Source organism: Erythranthe guttata, chromosome 4 (assembly GCF_056151865.1).
Source record: "Erythranthe guttata isolate IM_541 chromosome 4, IM_541, whole genome shotgun sequence".
NCBI lineage: Eukaryota > Viridiplantae > Streptophyta > Magnoliopsida > Lamiales > Phrymaceae > Erythranthe > Erythranthe guttata.
Window position 1 is genome coordinate 19,235,715 of NC_142536.1, and position 19,058 is coordinate 19,254,772.

The following is a 19,058-nucleotide window of genomic DNA, read 5'->3' on the forward strand; positions in this document are numbered from 1 at the left end:
CAATCATGTTTCCAACCCATACTAGCGAGATTCTGTTAATTGAAGTCCCAAGATTCTTAATAACATTTCCAGCGAATCATAACCAAACTGCATAGAATTATTTACAACGTACGTACACAAACAACCTTATGTAACAAAAGCCTAAGGTGACAGATATCTATATACAGTTCGAAAAGAATGTGTTTTCTAAGTCATCTAAAATCAGCAGTAGAACATGACATCCTTAACATTGTCCATAATTTCAGGCAGAGCCCGAACCTTTCTGACCCTTTCCCTCATAACTCCATCGGGGCCCGCTGCAGCGGATCCACCATCAGAGAGATCTCCCCCTTCGATATAATACCGTGCTCGAAATGCAGCAAGATGTGCATAGTAAGCTGGTGGTACTGCACGACGAATACAACTAATATTAATTTCAACGACTTGATTTAAAAAGTTATACGACTACTGTATAAAATTTAAATCAGATTCAATGGCTATCTATCTAACCTATGGATACCGATCGAGTGCACCTTGCATAACTGAGGAAAAACAATGGAAAAAATGAACTCAGTTTATATAGAGTATATATATTCAAAACATAAGTATGATCCATTCCACATTTATAACAAACGAATGCTTACGTGTAACACAAGCTGTAGGTAAGCATTTGCATACCATCTGCACTGAAATCATTTTCATCGAACAACACATGGTAATGTGTTGGACGGCTCGTTCCCTTCCAAAACAAGAATAAAGTATTTATCAGACTTAGAATTCAATGCATTCACAAATAAAATACCAACAGAAAATAAAAACTGAATTTTTTAATATACGTACCTGGATCCCTGCATGGCTGCAAAGATAGAAATCAAATTGCTTCGGGTGGCAAATCTTGGTATCCACCACAGTGCCTAATCACAAAAGACAACAAATTATACACAAACTGGGAAGATTAAAAAAAAACCTTCATTGAACCTAAAATTAAAGTTTAATACCTGGCAAAATGTTACCGCTCTCGTCTGTAGTCTTAGGATTTCTATAGTCAGCAGGAAAGAGACGAGTATGATGCCTCTTTTGAACCACAACAAAAGTTATTCTTGGCTGATAGTCTGGCTGAAATTCCTTACATGCCTGAAGCTCACAATTTTATTCATGCAAAACAAAGACAAATACTTTGATATTCAGATAGTATTCTCAAGAAATTTACATACTAATTTTTTTTATAAAGAAAATACGAAAAACCCCGTAGAGAAATCTGTATACCTTCCTAATTGCATCAACTTCATACAGAAGAACTTGATAAAACTGCCCTTCGCTCACACCATCCCTGCGATTTGAAAATAATTACGAAATGGCAAACACTAAACACTACGAGTAGATCAAATGCACATCACCAAAATAACTAACCTGTAAAAGATGAGCCTGTGCGGAAAACATTTATTGTTCTGGTAGAATGCAACCAAATGATCGCTGCAAAAAAAAAAAAAGGAAAATAAGAATGAGCAAAGGAATTAATAAAATATAGATAAATATATTAATCAAGATTAGACAATGCTAACCGAATCATTCCAGAGTCCTCATTAATGTAGAGATCTTGGATAATCTCTTCCATGTGGCCCTGTGCAGAAACCAAGGCTCTGTACTTCGTGACTTCTGGCCAATCCATTGAGGCCACCACCTGAAAAAAAATAAGATTAATCAAATTGTTCATCTATTTAATTGCATTTTTCATTCTAGGGGCAAAAATAGAAGCTGTACCGCAGCTATAGAAGGACTGGATTCGTCCCCTGGTTGAGGATGAGTGACATCAGCCCCGAATATTATGGTAGGCATGTCACTAACGAAAGGTATTTTTCTACAGAGTGCCTTCTCCAGCACCGTATTTCGCCCTCCAACCTATGTCCAAAACACAAGGTGATGAAGACGAAAGTTATTTAAATAAAAAAACGAAAGTTCATACAACAAACCTTAACGTTGATCTTGAGAGAAAGATTCTCCAAGAACTGATGATTATTGCTTTTTAAAATATTATGCGGCTGACAGCATTGTGACACAATGCCCAACTTGGTTTCGCACACTCTCTTGATTAAACCTGTCGTGGAAAAAAAAAAAAAAAGGAGAATGAATGTAAAAAGATAATATTTGTATCAAAGTTTATATGTTGGGATTGTAGAAACTAAACAGCATAACTAACCGTATGAACCAGTCTCGTCGGGCAATATAATAAGAAGCAACTGAAGTTGTTTCCTTCGTTTCAAACAGTCTGAGTGGATATCGCTTAGGGACTTCTCAATCTGGTTAGAAGGCTTTGTACAAGTAGGAACTAGAGGATGTGGACGAAATTCCTATGAGCAAATAAACAGTTTTAAACAAGCTAATTATTACCACATTTTTTTACTTTAATCATATTATGCACTAAAGTTCAACACTTACCATCCCTATGCTGCAGCATTTAGCAACCAGTTCCTTGATAAATCTCTGGACAACAGCATCGTTGCATCCTGAGAAATTGACACAAGTCCAAAAATCCACCTTTCCACCATTGATCATTTTCTAGCAAAACAGGTTTAGTTAGTGGATCTGACAAAGAAAAACAGAAGTAAAATCTCCAAACAGGGTTTAAAGACAAATGTCCGTCCGAACAATTTTAACTTTTACCTTGTTCATCATATTCCATTGTCCTTCATTTGGCCGAACACGCTTCAGCTTTCCAGAATCATGATATTTCAGCTGGCAAAAAAAAAACTTACATAATAGGTATTTTTTTTTGCAAAAGGGATACAAAATTTGAATGTACTAATAATATATTACCAATGGAGCTGGCAAAACCCGTGCCTCTACGGACATAAGTTCAGGCCTAATTTGTATACCAAACTCTCTATTGACAAGTTCATCATGGTTGTAATTATTTCTTTCCACCATCTGCAAAATAAATAATTGTACGGTCAATGCAAAACAATATTAAAGCCAAACTATAATACTAATTAGTTTCATATATCCGTGCCTTTCTAATGGCACCCTCTCTGTTCGCTGGCCGTTCGCATGTGGCTTGGAGCAGGGCAGTAACTTGTCTCCCGTTCAATTTCCTAGAGTATCTTTGACCCTCAACAATTTTGCATAACTGCGCAAACGAAAAAAGGCTAATTTAACAAGAACGAAAGATAGATCAAGACCAAAGAACATACAACATCAAAAAGAGAGAGAGAGAGAGAGAGAGAGAGAGAGAGAGAGAGAGAGAGAGAGAGAGAGAGAGAGAGAGAGAGAGAGAGAGAGAGAGAGAGAGAGAGAGAGAGAGAGAGAGAGAGAGAGAGAGAGAGACCTCCATTGGAATATAAATGGGTCTCCCAATGCCGGACTGAATAGCAGGCAGACGTGGATACATAAGCTCGATACTGCGGTGCTGACGGAAGTACTCAGAAACAGATATTTGTGCACCGGATGTATCAATGGTAAACCTGATTTAACGTATAAAATAATCTGTTAAATAGTAGTCTCAATCTTCAAAAACCATATCCAATAAATTAAGCAAACATAGTAATTATACAACTAATCAGCAAATGCTACATCAAGTTACAAAGTCTAGAAAAAGAAATGCAAACCACAGCAAATAAATTAAAATATTTCTTCTAAACACCTAAGCAATAGAGAAGAGCTTACATCAGGCTTTCAGTCGATTCAGTCGACACGCCTATGATATTGAAACGTTTGGTGTAGTTCAGATATGTGCTCTCAACCTTGACACCTTTAAGTGCTCTTTTGACCTTAAAACAGAAAACGAGCATCCTTCATTAAATGGCAAGATATTAGAGAAAACCAAAACAGTGACTTTTATTACAACCACAAAACAGCATTGATTAAATGGCAAGATATTAGAGGAAACTCAAAACAGTGACTGCTGTACAAACTCAGACAATCACAATTATTACCTTAATCCGATCTTGTTCAGATAAAGGACTATTCCGATCCCCGAGGTTGAGGTAGTTGAAAACAAACTCAGACACATAAATAGGTTCAATAAAAGCTCTAGCCGATATATCTGCAACATTACATTCAAACATGGAGAAATAACGAATTTCAGTATACATTAAAAAAAATGTGCATGCATGCTTTAGAATTGTAACCCAGCCCAAATATGAAGAAAACGTAAATTAGTGTAAATCAATGGGTACCAATATTCAGTGACAGCCCCATCTGAGTTGGGCGAAGACTCTGGTAAAATCCTTTCCAGTAATCCAGACCATCATCGAGTTTCCCTGATCCGAACTTCCGATGAAAGAAGGACCTCCCAACAGCTTCATAACTGAAATTAAAACATCAAGTAAGAAATTTATAATCATCGTGGTCATACATTTAAATTCTAGAAAACATTTGTCACCTATTAGATGGTTTCGACCTAAGCACCACATCAAGACACTGGATAGTTTCATGTGGATAATCGACTTGTCTGCCTTGTAAAAATTCTTTTAAGTGATGTAAGTCAGCTTTGGAAGCAAACTTAATGGAAACCTTGAATTCGCGTTCCTTCCTGCATAGGAACACAAACATGTTCAAGTTCATAAATCTCTACTGTTATAAACAAGTGAGAGTACTTTCACCTGATCAATCCACTATCTTCATCAAGCTTGATGACAAAGTCCTTAGAGACAAAGGGCAATGGCCCTGCAGTGTAGCAATTCTTCCTTCCATCGTAAGCCAATTGTCTCTTGCCCAAGCTTTTGACAAGCTGATTCATTATCATCCGGCATACCTTCTTCGAGGTTACCTCAGGCGAGATAGCAACCTAAAATGAAAATAACAGTCGGCAAAATAATCGAAACAATTACGAAAAATCGGAACGCATTACTCTTCAATTCAAAACACAGAGAAACACGAAAAACTGCATTATGCATCTTGAACGTACATTAACATAAACAGAGGCATCTATTCACAAATCAAAAACACAATAAACCAGAAGAGTGTTAATGATTACGAAAAAGAACTATGATACATGATAAACAAGTTTTCTGAACTATGATACATGATAAACAAGAACTATGATACATGATAAAAAAGAATCTCTCTCTTATCTCTGTATTCTTCTTCTTCCCCAAGTTTTCTTCCCCAATTTCTATCTCAATTATCAATTTAATTTCTACTTTTATATTATAATTAAACCATAAAAATACCCAAAAATAGCTGGGATCTTACACATACACACACGCATACACAAAAACACATATACATACATACACACACACAGCAACACATAATGAAAAGAGATGTGTATAAAATACAAACAAATTAAATACGCAAACGCACACAAAACTTCTCTACACAGAAAAGCACCTTCTCAGTCAAAAAAAAACACTTACATCGTAGTGATTCAGATCTCTATCAGCAACCGAGACCAAAAAATGGTTCGCCTTAACGACGGTCTTCTGTCCGAATGATCCGAGGCCTGGCCTTGCCGGTAGCCTCACCGCCTTCGCGGAAGCCGGTGGTAACTGTCCTTGCTGCGGAATCACCGCCGACACCGCCGGATCCTGTGGCTGAGGCGTCGGAGCAGGTGGTTTGGTCACCGGAACCACGGACGAAGAAGCCTGAAGCGTAAGCTTCTGTTCCATCTGATGGCTAAGCGCTGCGGCCGCCGGCGCCACCGGAGATTGCTGGAAAGGAGTGGCAGAAGCCGAAAGCGACTGCTGCGGCGGAGCACTGGCACCGCGTCCCCGACCACGGCCTGGACCGCCGCCGCGCCATGGTTGTTTTTTGCCGCGGCCGGTTGGCTGCTGCAATCCCCATCCGCCGGCGGCACGTGATTGTCCTCGTGCTTCTCTCCCTATTCCCGACATTTTCGCTGATTTTCACTGCTCGCGATTTCGTTTACAGACGGTTATGAAATGTGCTTCGTATAACAGAGAAGGCTGGTGGAGTGCATATATATATATATATATATATATATATATATATATATATATATATATACTGGAAGAAGAGAGACCCATGGAAGACTTTTTGGAGACTAGTATTTTAAACTTATTTACATCCGGTTCGTACAGTGTCTTCCTTTTTCATTTTTTCGAAATAGATAAAACGCTAAACCACTGTAGGGAACCGCAACAACAGCACCCAATAGAACCGCAGAGAATGTTTTCTTTGCCTTTTGTTTTTTGTGTGCAACAAACTTTTGTGGGACCACTCCAAAGTAAGTAAAATTCCATTCCCCCCAAAAATAACATCACTTTTATGTACGTGGGAAATTAGTCAACTAAATGTTTGACTTCTAACTAATTTTATATAAAAGCATGTGATAAATATAAGCAAAATAAAATTAAAATATAAATACAAATAATATTAAATGACAGGAGAAACCAAATAATATAACATGAAATAAAATATTTGCCCCAGTATAAAATTCAAAACATAATTAACAGCTCAACTTTCTAGGCTTGCATTGGAGGGTAAAAAGGTAAATGAATAGGCCAACAACAACTCAGTCTCTCCGAGTAAATTGCAAATACTACCCCTGTGTTATCTCGAAATAGCAAAAACCCCCCTGTGATAAATAAACGTGCAAAAACCCCCCTGTGAAATTTAGTCAAAGGCAGAATCCCCCCTAGCTGATTTTTTAGACTTGAAATGACAAAATTGTCCCTCAAAATGTATTTATATATATACATATTATATGTATATTTATTCTTTTTAATTTATTTGTTTAGAAATTAAAAAAAAATAGTAAACAACTAAATTGATTATTTTTTAAATAAAATAATTAAAATATTTATAAAATATAAGAATTTATTAATTGCAAGACTCCAGGGGTATTTGTGTCTTTTTATATCAAGTCAACCCTCAAATAGTTCCATAGGGGGGTTTTTGCTATTTAAATAATTTCACAGGGGGGTTTTTGCTAGTTTATTTATCACAGGGGGGTTTTTGCTATTTCGAGATTACACAGGGGTAGTTTTTGCAGTTTACTCCAGTCTCTCCCACAGAACGCCAACAAAATCTGATCCGCAGTCTATTGCATCCCTACTCGACAGTAGACGTGTTTGTTACACTCGAACGAAATGTGTGCATCTCAACTGGAGCATCGATGCCAAATTCCTACTAGCAAGAGTGGACTTTGAGCATCCGAGTGATTACACTGCTTCCGAGCTGGGTTATTAGCTAGTAGTCGGTTCACGGTTGAACTGCTAGCTTGCGCCGGCAGTGGCGTGCGTCTCACGTATAAATATTTACCATACAAGTAACTTTAAAATTATTTCAAAGTCTCTAACTAAAATTATTTTAATTTTATGATTTTTATTTTTTTTATTTGTTGATTTAAATTAAAGAGTTTTTTTTCTCACGAATAATGTTTATTTTATAACCCTTTTTACGCTACTTATAAGATTTTTTGACATTTTAATTAATCGAGATAATTAAATACCTCTTTGTAGCTGTCAAAAAAACCAAAACAACATTAATTTTCTCTCACAATTGGAATATCCTATATATAATTAAATGTATATATAATTTAGGGTAAATTACGGCCAGACCAGCCCCTAAAGTTAAGGTCAAATAACGAAAAACTCCTCATGTTTAGGAAATTACAAGTGCACCATCAACTATGAATCATCTTATGCGTTCACCTTATTATGTCAAATTTAATGGAATCTTCTAGATTATGTGGAATATATATATATATGATTTCCCTTTCTTGAATAAGAAAAAAAAATCTAATATCATCTCACTGATAAAAGGAAGAACAAATTCTCTTGGGAAGATTTTGTTCTTTTGGTTTAATGTAAAAAACTATCTTACCAAAACTTATATATGATAAGAACTCTTTATTTTTTCCAAACACAAACCGTAAACGTTGAAATTAAGTTTTCTGTAGAATTGAACAATTAAAATTATATAAGTACAATCATCCACTGAATTTAATATCACGTGTATAAGCAAAAAATCTATATTTATACTCTTTTAATTCTTTTGAACCCGTCAAAAAGTTTTTACACCCTGTAAGCAGAACGTTTCCGATTACAAATTTCAGATAGAGGAATACTTTGTTCGAAGATTAGTTTTAAAAAAAATTAATTAGGAAAACCGGGTTATAAAATTTCACAAAAACTGTCAATTGGGTTTCGGGACAAAAATATACATGTATCCTAATTACAATGCAAATCTGCCTTTAATATTATTCGAAGATTAGTTTAAAAAAAAAATTAATTAGGAAAACCACAAAAATATCCTTAGGGTTTCGGGACAAACTTTTCTTTTATATATAAAGATTAGGAAAATATACGTGTATCCTAATTACAATGCAAATCTGCCTTTAATGTTATTTATTTATGGTAAGATATTTACATAAAACCTAGTTCAAATGTGATTCTGTTTATATTATATGAAACTTAACTTTTATCTATCTCTCTCTATATATATATGTATATGTCGATGTATTTATTATAAATATCCATACTACGTACGCAGATTGAAGAACGCTCTGTCTTTTGCTTGGTTAGATAAATTAATTAGAGATGACGAACAGTAGATCGACGAGAAGGTGAAGGAAGAGAAATTACATGAAGATTAATAAAGATAAAAATCTACTTAAGGTAATTATTAATTAAATCTCTTTTGTTTATATTTTTTTTTTGTGATATTTTTCATTGCATCGGAGCATGTTATAGTTCGTACTTCAACATCTTGTTTATTTTCTAATCGTATTATATCCTCATATTTATTTATTTTTTATATATATATATATATATATATATATATATATAGAGGTGCATGTACATATGTATGTTTTTCAGAAAACTTGATCGTCATGTATCATAATTCTTTTGCGAAATCATTAACACTCTTCTGGTTTATTGTTTTTGTGATTTGTGAATAGATGCCTCTCTGTTTATGTTATTGTACATTCAAGATGCATAATGCAGTTGTTTTTTTGTGTTTCTCTTGTGTATTGAATTGAAGAGTAATGTGTTTCGATATATATGTTTAATTTGTTTATGTAGGAAAAAATAGTAGCAGCAAGTAATTGTAAGATTATTAATAATATTGATAATGATGATGATGGGGTGGACAAGATTAGCCGATTGCCGGACGATATTCTCGTATCGATAATCTCACGGCTGACGGTGGCCGAAGCTGTGTGCACGAGCGTCTTATCCACACGTTGGCGTGGGCTCCACAAGTACATCACCCGCCTCGATTTTTCTCCAACCTCCAAACAACTACAAGCATTTAAAGATCAAGAAAAGAAGCGCGGCCGCAACAAAAAAGGTGATGATCGAGTATTCAAGGAGGAGGTCGTAAGAAATTGCGCTAGCATAATCGATCGCACATTGGATTCACTCAAGGGAGGTGCGGCCCTAGAAGAAATTCGACTCTACTTACCTTGGTTCCAGATAAACACGTGGTCGGACGAGACGACATGGCCAATCGAGAGATGGCTCGATTTCGCGTTTTCCAAAAAAGTCGTCCGAACCGTCCACCTACACTTAAATTCTGTTCACGCATCGGCCCGTTTTCCCATTCCTCCTTGTACTTTCGAAAGAAACTTACCGGCCTTCAAATCCCTAAAAGAACTATCTCTACAAGGTGTTGATTTCGACGACAAGGGTTTGAGGCTACTGCTTTCGAATTCCGTCGCTCTCGAACGCCTCTCGATTTCGCGTGACGATGCATTAAGCGACGTGCGTATATCTGGCGATTTGGCGCCAAAGTTGAAGCACTTGAGCATAAGTACGTGTTGGAGTATCAAAACCATGGAGATTAGAGACATGACGAACCTCGAATCTATGAGGTTTCATGAATTTCCGCATTATTGTCTCCGCGTGATAGAAAATGTGCCGAGACTTGTTGAGTTGGTCACTAACTGTGTCGAGATTGGAACTGAAATCCTCTCACGCGGCAATATAATTAGTGAGCAATCGGCGAAGGTTAAACATGTGGAGTTGGAATGTCATCTATTCAGGAATACTTTTAGCTTCCACGACCTCGTTCGTTTCATCGACGCGTGTACATGCTTGCAGCGACTCGAGATTAAGGTATTTTATATATCCTAATATTTTATATATTATCCAAAAATTGATCAACTGGAATCGATTATATTCATATATGTATATTAATATATTGTTATAATTTTGCAGTTTACGGCAACAAACTTTCACGATAAGCATTATCATATGAAGGTGGTGAACAAGGCCTCAAATGATGATCATCCGAAAACAGTGAAACTGTCGGGAATCAAAGCGTCTCCGAACGAAGTGGAACTCGGGGTGCTCGTTGTTGGAAAAGCTACGGCACTTGAAGAGCTTATCGTGGAAATTAGCCCCGACAAAAGCTACACAAACCGACAAAGGATTATAGCTCGTATACGGAAAGAATTTCAACCAATACTACAAGATTCGGTTAATTTTGTTGTTGTCTAGATATTTAATTTAATCTAAGACCATCGAATTTATATTATATGCTGCTTGGTTGTGCTTTCAGAATGTTAACAAAATTGTTTTTCAAGTCCTGTTTGTGCCATCTTGGTGCAAACAAGTTTATATATATAACAGCAGTTCTTTTCAATAATTTTCTGACATGATTAGCATATTACGTAAATTACAATAAACTCATTATAGATTAAAGTAACTATATCAACATAACTCAAATACATAAGACACATGTAGCACTATATATAACAATGTGTATATACAGCAATATGTACCTGTCATCATAAAATAAAAATAAGACAAAAAAATAAAAATCGACCACACATAGAACATATACGTTCAACAAAGAAAACCAATCAAATTCCTTTAATCCCAACACAGTTGAAGTTCAAAGATTCTAAATAACATTGCCAGCGAATCATTAACCAAACGGCACCGAAAAAACAACCTACGAGGACAAAACAACCTTAGGTATCATAGCATATTTTGGCACCGAAAAAGAGAAATCTACAAAAACATATGTTCATAGACAAAAAAGATGTAGTTTTTTTTCTAAATTAATCGAAAATCAGCAAAACATGTGAATCTAGACAAAAAGATGTAGTCCTGTAGTTAAGTTTTTTAAGTCAACCAAAATCAGCAGTAGAACATGACATCCTTAACATTGTCCATAATTGCAGGCAGAGCCCGAACCTCTCCAACCCTCTCCCGCATAGCTCCACCAGGGCCCGGTGCAGCAGATCCACTGTCGGAGAATTCTCCCGCTTCAATGTAGTAACGGGCTCGGAATGCAGCAAGATGTGCGTAGTAAGCTGGTGGTGTTGGAATTGGCTAAAGTTTTCTAGAATGTGTCTATTTCTCTCCCATTCAAACACCCTAGTCAAAGTGATGGTTGATGCTCCCAAGATTGATGGTTGGTGTTCCAACTTCATCTAGATTCATCCATTGTTGTACCTATAAATAGACTTGTATAGTGTTTGTAGAAGTGTGCAGAAAATTAGAGAGAATAATTGAGAGACACTTGTGAGGAAATCTTGAGAGAAACACTTTGTAATCCTCTTGTAGTATTTGAGTGAAATACTTGGCTGCCACCCGTGGAGTAGGAGTTTATTTCTCCGAACCACGTAAATTTCGTGTCTCGTTTGATTTCGTATTTGCGTGAGAGTGTTCTCGTTTATGTTTTCGCTTCCGCTTTGCGCAACAATTGGTACCAGAGCTCCAAGGTTTTGAATATCTTGGGGTATCCGATTTTTGCTTGGAATCATTTCCAAGATTGGAGTTGCGTTTGCCTCGACGAATCGAAAATATTGCTGAAATATTTTTTCGATCAATCATCACTGGAGTAACTCACTTACACAGTCATCATAGAAGAATTTTTGCTTCTTTGATCACTCCAATAAACTACTGGGGAAATAATTTTTTGAGGCAATTAAGATTGATTTCTTATTGTCATCAATTCACTTATTCCCATAATTATCCACGTGGGGTGGGTATTTGATTGAAGCCTTTGGACAGCCATTGGAGCATTGTTTGGGTGGAATTTGTTGAAATGGCAGAAGACAAAAGTGAGACTGGAGAGGCTTCCAAATCCGTTCGTGGTTCGAAAATTTTCAGTTCCGGCCTTGAAGTTTCGAAATTTGACGGAACAAATAACTTCGGGATTTGGCAAGGTGAAGTTCTAGATCTTTTGGTATTGCAAGACTTGGATCTCACACTCGAAGAGAAGCCCGATGATATGTCCGACTCGGCTTGGACAAAGCTTAACCGACAAGCTTGTGGGATCATTCGATCGTGTCTTGGAACGGACCAAAAGTACCCGTTCATGAAAGAGACCTCGGCAAAGGATCTATGGGATAAACTCGAAGCCAAATACATGCAAAAGAGCGTTGAAAATCAGCTCCACTTGAAGAAGAAACTCTTCCGCTTCGATTATTGCAAAGGTACGACCATGGTTGAACATCTTGATAGTTTCAATAAAATTATCACGGATTTGCAAAACCTCGATGTTGAAATAGTCGATGAGGATAAAGCCTTACTTTTGTTAAATTCTTTACCCGAATCCTACGAACATTTGACAACAACTTTGTTGCATGGCAAAACTGAGATAAATTTTAATGATGTTTGTAATTCTTTGATGAATAACGAGGTACGGAAAAAGGACAAGCAAGCTCATCGAGATTCCGGCTCCGATGCTCTCACAGTTAGAGGAAGGTCTACTTTCCGAAAAAATGATAGCCGAGAGAAGTTCCAATCGAAGTCAAGGGGCAAATCCGTAGACCGAAAAAGAATTGGCAAAGACGAGTGTGCCTATTGCCGACAAAAGGGACATTGGAAGAAGGACTGCCCGAACATGAAAAAGAAGGAGTCCAAAGTAAATTTAATCCGAAAAGAAGATAGTGACACAGACGAGGCCTTAACGGTGTCACTTACGGCCAGCAACCTTGACGAGTGGATCTTAGATTCGGGGTGCTCACATCACATGTGCCCAAATAAAGATATGTTCTCGGAATTCCAAAAGATCGACGGCGGTGTTGTTTACATGGGCAACAACGACACTTGTCAAACCGAGGGTATCGGCACAGTTCAGTTAAAAATGTTCGATGGAACTGTCCGAAAGCTCGAGGACGTTCGCTATGTACCTGGTTTGAAAAAGAACCTAATCTCTGTCGGAGTCTTGGATTCAAAAGGCTATCACATCTCTGTGCACAATGGTATTCTCAAAGTTGTCCGAGGTGCATTGGTGGTGCTCAAAGCGACCAAGAAAGGAAACCTATATTTCCTCAAGGGAAGGACAATTGTCGGACAAGCAGCTGTGGCGAATTCAAAGGAGCCCGACACCTCGAAACTTTGGCACATGCGACTTGGGCACGTTGGTGAGAAGCCGCTTCAAACCTTGGTGAAACAAGGAGTGCTTAAAGGGGCCAAGTCCGGTAAAATCAGCTTTTGTGAACATTGTGTTTTCGGCAAACAAAGAAGGGTGAAGTTCGGCACATCAATACACCGAACTAAAGGCATCCTTGACTACGTTCACACCGATGTATGGGGCCCGACAAAAAACGCTTCTCTTGGAGGAAAAAGGTGGTTTGTCACCTTTATCGATGACTACTCAAGACGAGTTTGGATGTACCCAATGAGCCACAAGGACGAAGTCATGAAAATCTTCCTTGAGTGGAAGAAAATGGTGGAGAATCAAACTGGACGGAGAATCAAGAAATTAAGATCGGATAACGGTGGAGAGTACAAGTATGATCCATTTCTTGAAGTATGTCGAGAAGAAGGAATTGTTCGGCACTTTACAGTTCCAGGAAATCCACAGCAAAACGGCGTCGCTGAAAGAATGAATCAAACTTTAGTCCAAAAGGCTCGTTGCATGTTGTCCCAAGCAGGCTTGAGCAAAGCATTTTGGGCGGAGGCAATCAACTACGCAGTTCACCTTGTGAATCGGTTACCTACAGTTGCAAACGGAGGTAAAGCTCCACTTGAAGTTTGGTCAGGTGAACCTGTTAATGATTATGATCAATTGCATATTTTTGGTTGCCCGTCTTATTATCATGTTTCTGAATCTAAACTTGACCCTAGAGCCAAGAAAGGAATTTTCATGGGTTTCAGTACAGGAGTTAAAGCATATAGGTTATGGTGCCCCGAGTCAAAGAAGATCGTCAAAAGCCGAGACGTGACTTTTGACGAGTCATCCATGCTATTGAAAAAGATCGATAAGGAAAATGAAGTTCCTAAGCAATCTAAGATGGTCACAATTGCTCCTGTGCCTGTTATTCCCGTAGATGAATCTTGCCAAAACGAAATCGAAGATGAAGAAAACTCCAAACAGGTGGAGGAGAATTTCGAGCAGGTGGAGCAAAGGCCCGAGGAAGAGATTCAAGAGCCCGAAGTAGCTGAATCTATTGCAAGGAATAGACCTCGGAGAGAAATTCGAAAGCCTGCTCGATTTGACGATATGGTTACATTTGCTCTTCCGGTAGTCGACGGTGTTCCGAATAGCTACAAAGATGCTATTCAAGGTTCCGAAAGCTCGAAATGGAAGGAGGCCATGAACGAAGAAATGCAGTCTTTGAAAAAGAATCAAACTTGGGAGTTGGTACAACTTCCTAAGGGAAAGAGAGCTATCGGCTGCAAATGGGTGTTTGCAAAGAAAGACGATACGCCCGGAATTCGATTCAAAGCTCGCTTGGTGGCCAAAGGATATGCTCAAAAAGAGGGGATCGACTACAACGAGATTTTTTCTCCCGTTGTAAAGCATTCGTCTATTCGAATATTGTTGGCGTTGGTAGCTCAATTCGACCTTGAGCTTTACCAACTTGACGTCAAAACGGCTTTTTTACACGGAGACTTGGACGAAGAGATCTACATGTCTCAACCCGATGGATTTCGAGTTGCAGGGAAAGAAGACTGGGCTTGTAAACTTCGAAAATCCTTGTACGGCCTCAAGCAGTCTCCTCGACAGTGGTATAAGCGTTTTGACCAGTTTATGGTGAAACACAAGTACACTCGCAGCCAATTTGATCATTGTGTGTACTTCCGAAAAATCCAAAATGGTTCCTTCATTTATTTGCTCTTGTATGTGGATGACATGCTAATTGCATCCAAGAGCAAGGTGGAGATAGATAAATTGAAGGATCAGCTCAAAAAGGAGTTCGAAATGAAAGATTTGGGCGAAGCTCGACGAATACTTGGAATGGAAATCAAGAGGGATCGAAGCAAAGGTACAATTTGGTTATCGCAATCTCAATATTTGAGGAAAATTTTGCAGCGATTTGATAACAATGGCTCGACAAAACCCGTAAGTACTCCACTCGCTTCTCATTTCAAGTTAAGTGCTTCTTTATGCCCTAATTCTATTGAAGAACGAAGATACATGAAAAATGTCCCTTATGCTAATGTTGTTGGAGCTTTGATGTACGCGATGGTTTGTACGAGGCCCGATCTTTCGCATGCGGTTAGTATGGTTAGCCGGTACATGCACGATCCGGGAAAGGGACATTGGCAAGCTGTGAAGTGGATACTTCGATATCTTCGTGGAACCATTGATGTTGGTATAAAATTCCAAAGAAAAGAAAATCTCGAGCTTGATAAACTTGTGGTCGGTTATGTGGATTCGGATTATGCAGGTGATTTAGACAAACGGCGATCCACTACTGGATATGTGTTCACTATGGCCGGTGGACCCGTTTGTTGGCGTTCGACTCTTCAATCCACCGTTGCATTATCCACTACCGAGGCAGAATACATGGCGGTTACTGAAGCTTTCAAGGAAGCTATTTGGATGCATGGTTTGGTGAATGATTTGGGAATTGCTCAAAAACACATTGAGGTGTTTTGTGACAGCCAAAGCGCTATTTGTTTGTCGAAGAATCAAGTTAATCATGCCCGAACCAAGCACATTGCCATTCGTTTTCACTTTGTTCGAGAAATTATTGAAGAAGGTGATGTTCGATTGCTGAAAATTGGAACCGCCGAAAATCCCGCCGACATGTTAACGAAAGTGGTTACTCGAGATAAGTTGATCCATTGCTTGGACTTGATCAACATTGGATAGCCGGTGCACTTGGTGGCAGCCAAAGCCGGTTACGAGGATTATAAGAACTTTCGCCAAGGTGGAGATTGTTGGAATTGGCTAAAGTTTTCTAGAATGTGTCTATTTCTCTCCCATTCAAACACCCTAGTCAAAGTGATGGTTGATGCTCCCAAGATTGATGGTTGGTGTTCCAACTTCATCTAGATTCATCCATTGTTGTACCTATAAATAGACTTGTATAGTGTTTGTAGAAGTGTGCAGAAAATTAGAGAGAATAATTGAGAGACACTTGTTAGGAAATCTTGAGAGAAACACTTTGTAATCCTCTTGTAGTATTTGAGTGAAATACTTGGCTGCCACCCGTGGAGTAGGAGTTTATTTCTCCGAACCACGTAAATTTCGTGTCTCGTTTGATTTCGTATTTGCGTGAGAGTGTTCTCGTTTATGTTTTCGCTTCCGCTTTGCGCAACAGGTGGGACTGCACAACAGACAATCAATTTCAAGTTAATATAAAGAGTAACTGATTAGAACAAAAAAGAATTGAAAGAGGCTGTATATCTTACCTATGGAAACTGAGCGAGTGCACCTTGCATATCTGAGGGGGAAAAACGAAAAAATTGAAGTCAAATTGGTATGAAGTACATAAAAAATTAAGTATAATCAGATTGTATTCGACATTTATAACAAACGAACTTACGTGTAACACAAGCTGTTGGTGAGAATTTGCAGTGCATCTGCACTGAAGCGATTTTCATCGTACAACACATGGTAATGTGCTGGACGACTAGTTCCCTATCAAAACCAGAATTATCAAAAAAAAATGTATTATAATTCGAACAAAGTATGGATCGAGATATAAATGTATAATACAAGCTGAAATTTTCAACGAATTATTTGAAGTGCTACAAGATTGTACCTGGATCCCAGCATGGCTGCACAGATAGAAATCGAATTCATGCGTCGATGCTAAATTCCTACTAGCAAGAGTGGACTTTGAGCATCCGAATGATTACACTGCTTCCGAGCAAGGTTATTAGTTAGTGGTCGATTGAACTGCTAGCTTGCGCCGGCAGTAGCGTACGTCTCACGTACAAATATTGACCATACAGGTAACTTTAAAATTATTTCAAAGTCTCTTAACTAAAATTATTTTAATTTAAGGGCTCGTTCGGTTACCTATATTGGATTAGATTGGATTACATGATATTGGATTAACTCCCTACTGACTAATTAATTATTTAGTTAGTAGCATGTTCGGTTTTTTAGTTTAGATTTTCTATTAAATTTGTTAAAATCAGTTATTATATATGAATTGTCTATAAAACCACTTAGTTTACAATAATAAAATATGAATTTAAGGATAAAATTGTATTTTTTCCTTTTTAGTCACCCCCTATTAAATTAAGGCTGCGGCTATATGCAAGACTAATTCCACTTGTGCAAGACCAAATTAAAATTTTCAATGTATAAATACTATAATACCCTTATTTATTAAAAAAATAAAAAATTCCAAATATGCAAGACCAAAAATTCAAAAAACACAAAAAATTCTATCACAAGACCACAAAACCACAAGACCAACTTTCATCTTCTCCATCTTCCAAAACTCACAAGACCTTTCTCCTTCCTCCTCCATTAACCCACAAAACCTAGAAATTCAAAATCATCAAAACTCAACAAATCTTACAAAGATGGCAAGTATGGAGTCAGAAAACATCAAAATAGAAGATTCTACGATGGAAGAACCCAAGAATGTATGCATTTATGGGTTTTTTTTAGCTAGAATATCGATTTTCCAAAAAAATCCCGCGCAAACGAATTCGACATGTACAGGTCGAATTTTACAGGTAAAAATCGACATTTAGATGTCGAATTAGAGGTATAAAATTCGACATTTAGATGTCGATTTTGAGGTATAAAATTCGACATTTGAATTTGTGCTACAAATTCGACATGTCAATGTCGATTTTTATCTATGAAATTCGACGCTTAAGTGTCGATTTGTAGCATAATTTTTCGACACCTTGGTGTCGATTTTTGTTTTTGTTCTCATTATTTGTATTTGGTTTTACATGAGAAAAAAAAGCCAATTTAATTTATGGGCATACTTGTCATTCCATCTTAATAAAATAGAATCTTTTGAAATCTTTCTTTAATTTAGTCTTGCACAAGTGGAATGAGTATTGCATATAGCCGCAGCCTTAAATTAATCTTAGGGGGAGGGGTGCTACTAATTTAATGAAATAGTAGTATTTAATAGCGGGCTTTGATTTTAGTAGCGGGTTTGAAAAAATGTGAATCTTATAGCGGTAACCGAACGAGCCCTAAGATTGTTATCTTTATAGGCCGAATGGCAAAAAAACCCATCACATGAGATTTAAATGCACATTGGTCCAAAAAAAACAGCCTCTCAATTAAACTCATCTCCATGTTTTTAGTCCTAAATACCCTCCATAGTATAATGCTTATCAATTCCATCCATTATGCTCTAACTTCCTTAATATTACACATTGACCCCGGATTTAAACAAATATATTACATTAACCCCCCAAAAAAAAATTCAATTTTTTTTTTCTGAATTTGTTTTTTCCGGCCACATTTTGGCGTTGACTTTTTTTTTTTTTTTGAAAACTTTTTTTTTCGGAAATTGTTTTTCAGGAATTTAACTGTTAGTTGATTTTTTTTTTGAATTTTTTTTTCTTAAAAAAAATTATTTTAATTAATATTACTGCCTTGGCTGCTAAATTACTGTCTCCAACAGTAATTTCACTGTCTTAGACAATAATATTAATAATATTACTGTTCGGGAAAATAATATTCATAATATTACTGTCCCAAACAGTAATATTACTGTCTGAGACAGTAATTTAGTAGCCAAGACAGTAATATTAATTAAAATATTTTTTTTCTAGGAAAAAAAATCAAAAAAAAAAAAGAAAAAAAATCAACGCCGGAGACCGGCGATCAACGGTGGTTGACCGGCCCAAAAAAATTTCAGGAAAAAAAAAGTCAACGCCGCAGTCCGGCGGTCTCTGGTGGTGGCGGATCAAAAATAAAAAAAATAATAAAAAAAATTGAAAAGTCAACGTCGGAGACCGGCGCCAAAAAAATTTTTTTTTTGAAAAAAAAAT

The 19,058-nt window shown here is 37.2% G+C and overlaps 2 protein-coding genes and 1 long non-coding RNA gene across 3 annotated transcripts; 1 reads left to right on the forward strand and 2 right to left on the reverse strand.

Annotated features, from left to right (window-relative positions):
* Nucleotides 1–39: 39 nt before the first annotated feature.
* Nucleotides 40–5,896, reverse strand: AGO5 (Argonaute family protein). Its single transcript, XM_088817252.1, has 22 exons — nucleotides 5,334–5,896; nucleotides 4,578–4,762; nucleotides 4,358–4,507; nucleotides 4,152–4,282; nucleotides 3,909–4,018; nucleotides 3,640–3,743; nucleotides 3,302–3,437; nucleotides 2,987–3,103; nucleotides 2,794–2,904; nucleotides 2,641–2,712; nucleotides 2,416–2,535; nucleotides 2,177–2,327; nucleotides 1,950–2,074; nucleotides 1,741–1,878; nucleotides 1,542–1,660; nucleotides 1,390–1,452; nucleotides 1,246–1,309; nucleotides 978–1,113; nucleotides 820–893; nucleotides 624–718; nucleotides 490–521; nucleotides 40–386 (listed from the first exon to the last, which is right to left on the reverse strand). Exons 1-22 carry the CDS (start codon nucleotides 5,808–5,810, stop codon nucleotides 202–204), a joined length of 2,895 nt encoding a protein of 964 aa, XP_088673378.1. The 5' UTR covers nucleotides 5,811–5,896; the 3' UTR covers nucleotides 40–201.
* Nucleotides 5,897–9,667: 3,771 nt separating this feature from the next.
* Nucleotides 9,668–10,533, forward strand: LOC148771348 (uncharacterized). The gene is made up of 2 exons (XM_088817688.1): nucleotides 9,668–10,001; nucleotides 10,104–10,533. Exons 1-2 carry the CDS (start codon nucleotides 9,720–9,722, stop codon nucleotides 10,383–10,385), a joined length of 564 nt encoding a protein of 187 aa, XP_088673814.1. The 5' UTR covers nucleotides 9,668–9,719; the 3' UTR covers nucleotides 10,386–10,533.
* A 5,955-nt stretch (nucleotides 10,534–16,488) lies between these two features.
* LOC148771349 (uncharacterized) lies at nucleotides 16,489–16,884 on the reverse strand. Its single transcript, XR_016030955.1, has 3 exons — nucleotides 16,844–16,884; nucleotides 16,625–16,719; nucleotides 16,489–16,522 (listed from the first exon to the last, which is right to left on the reverse strand). It is a non-coding gene; the product is annotated as an uncharacterized LOC148771349 (long non-coding RNA).
* Nucleotides 16,885–19,058: the final 2,174 nt, after the last annotated feature.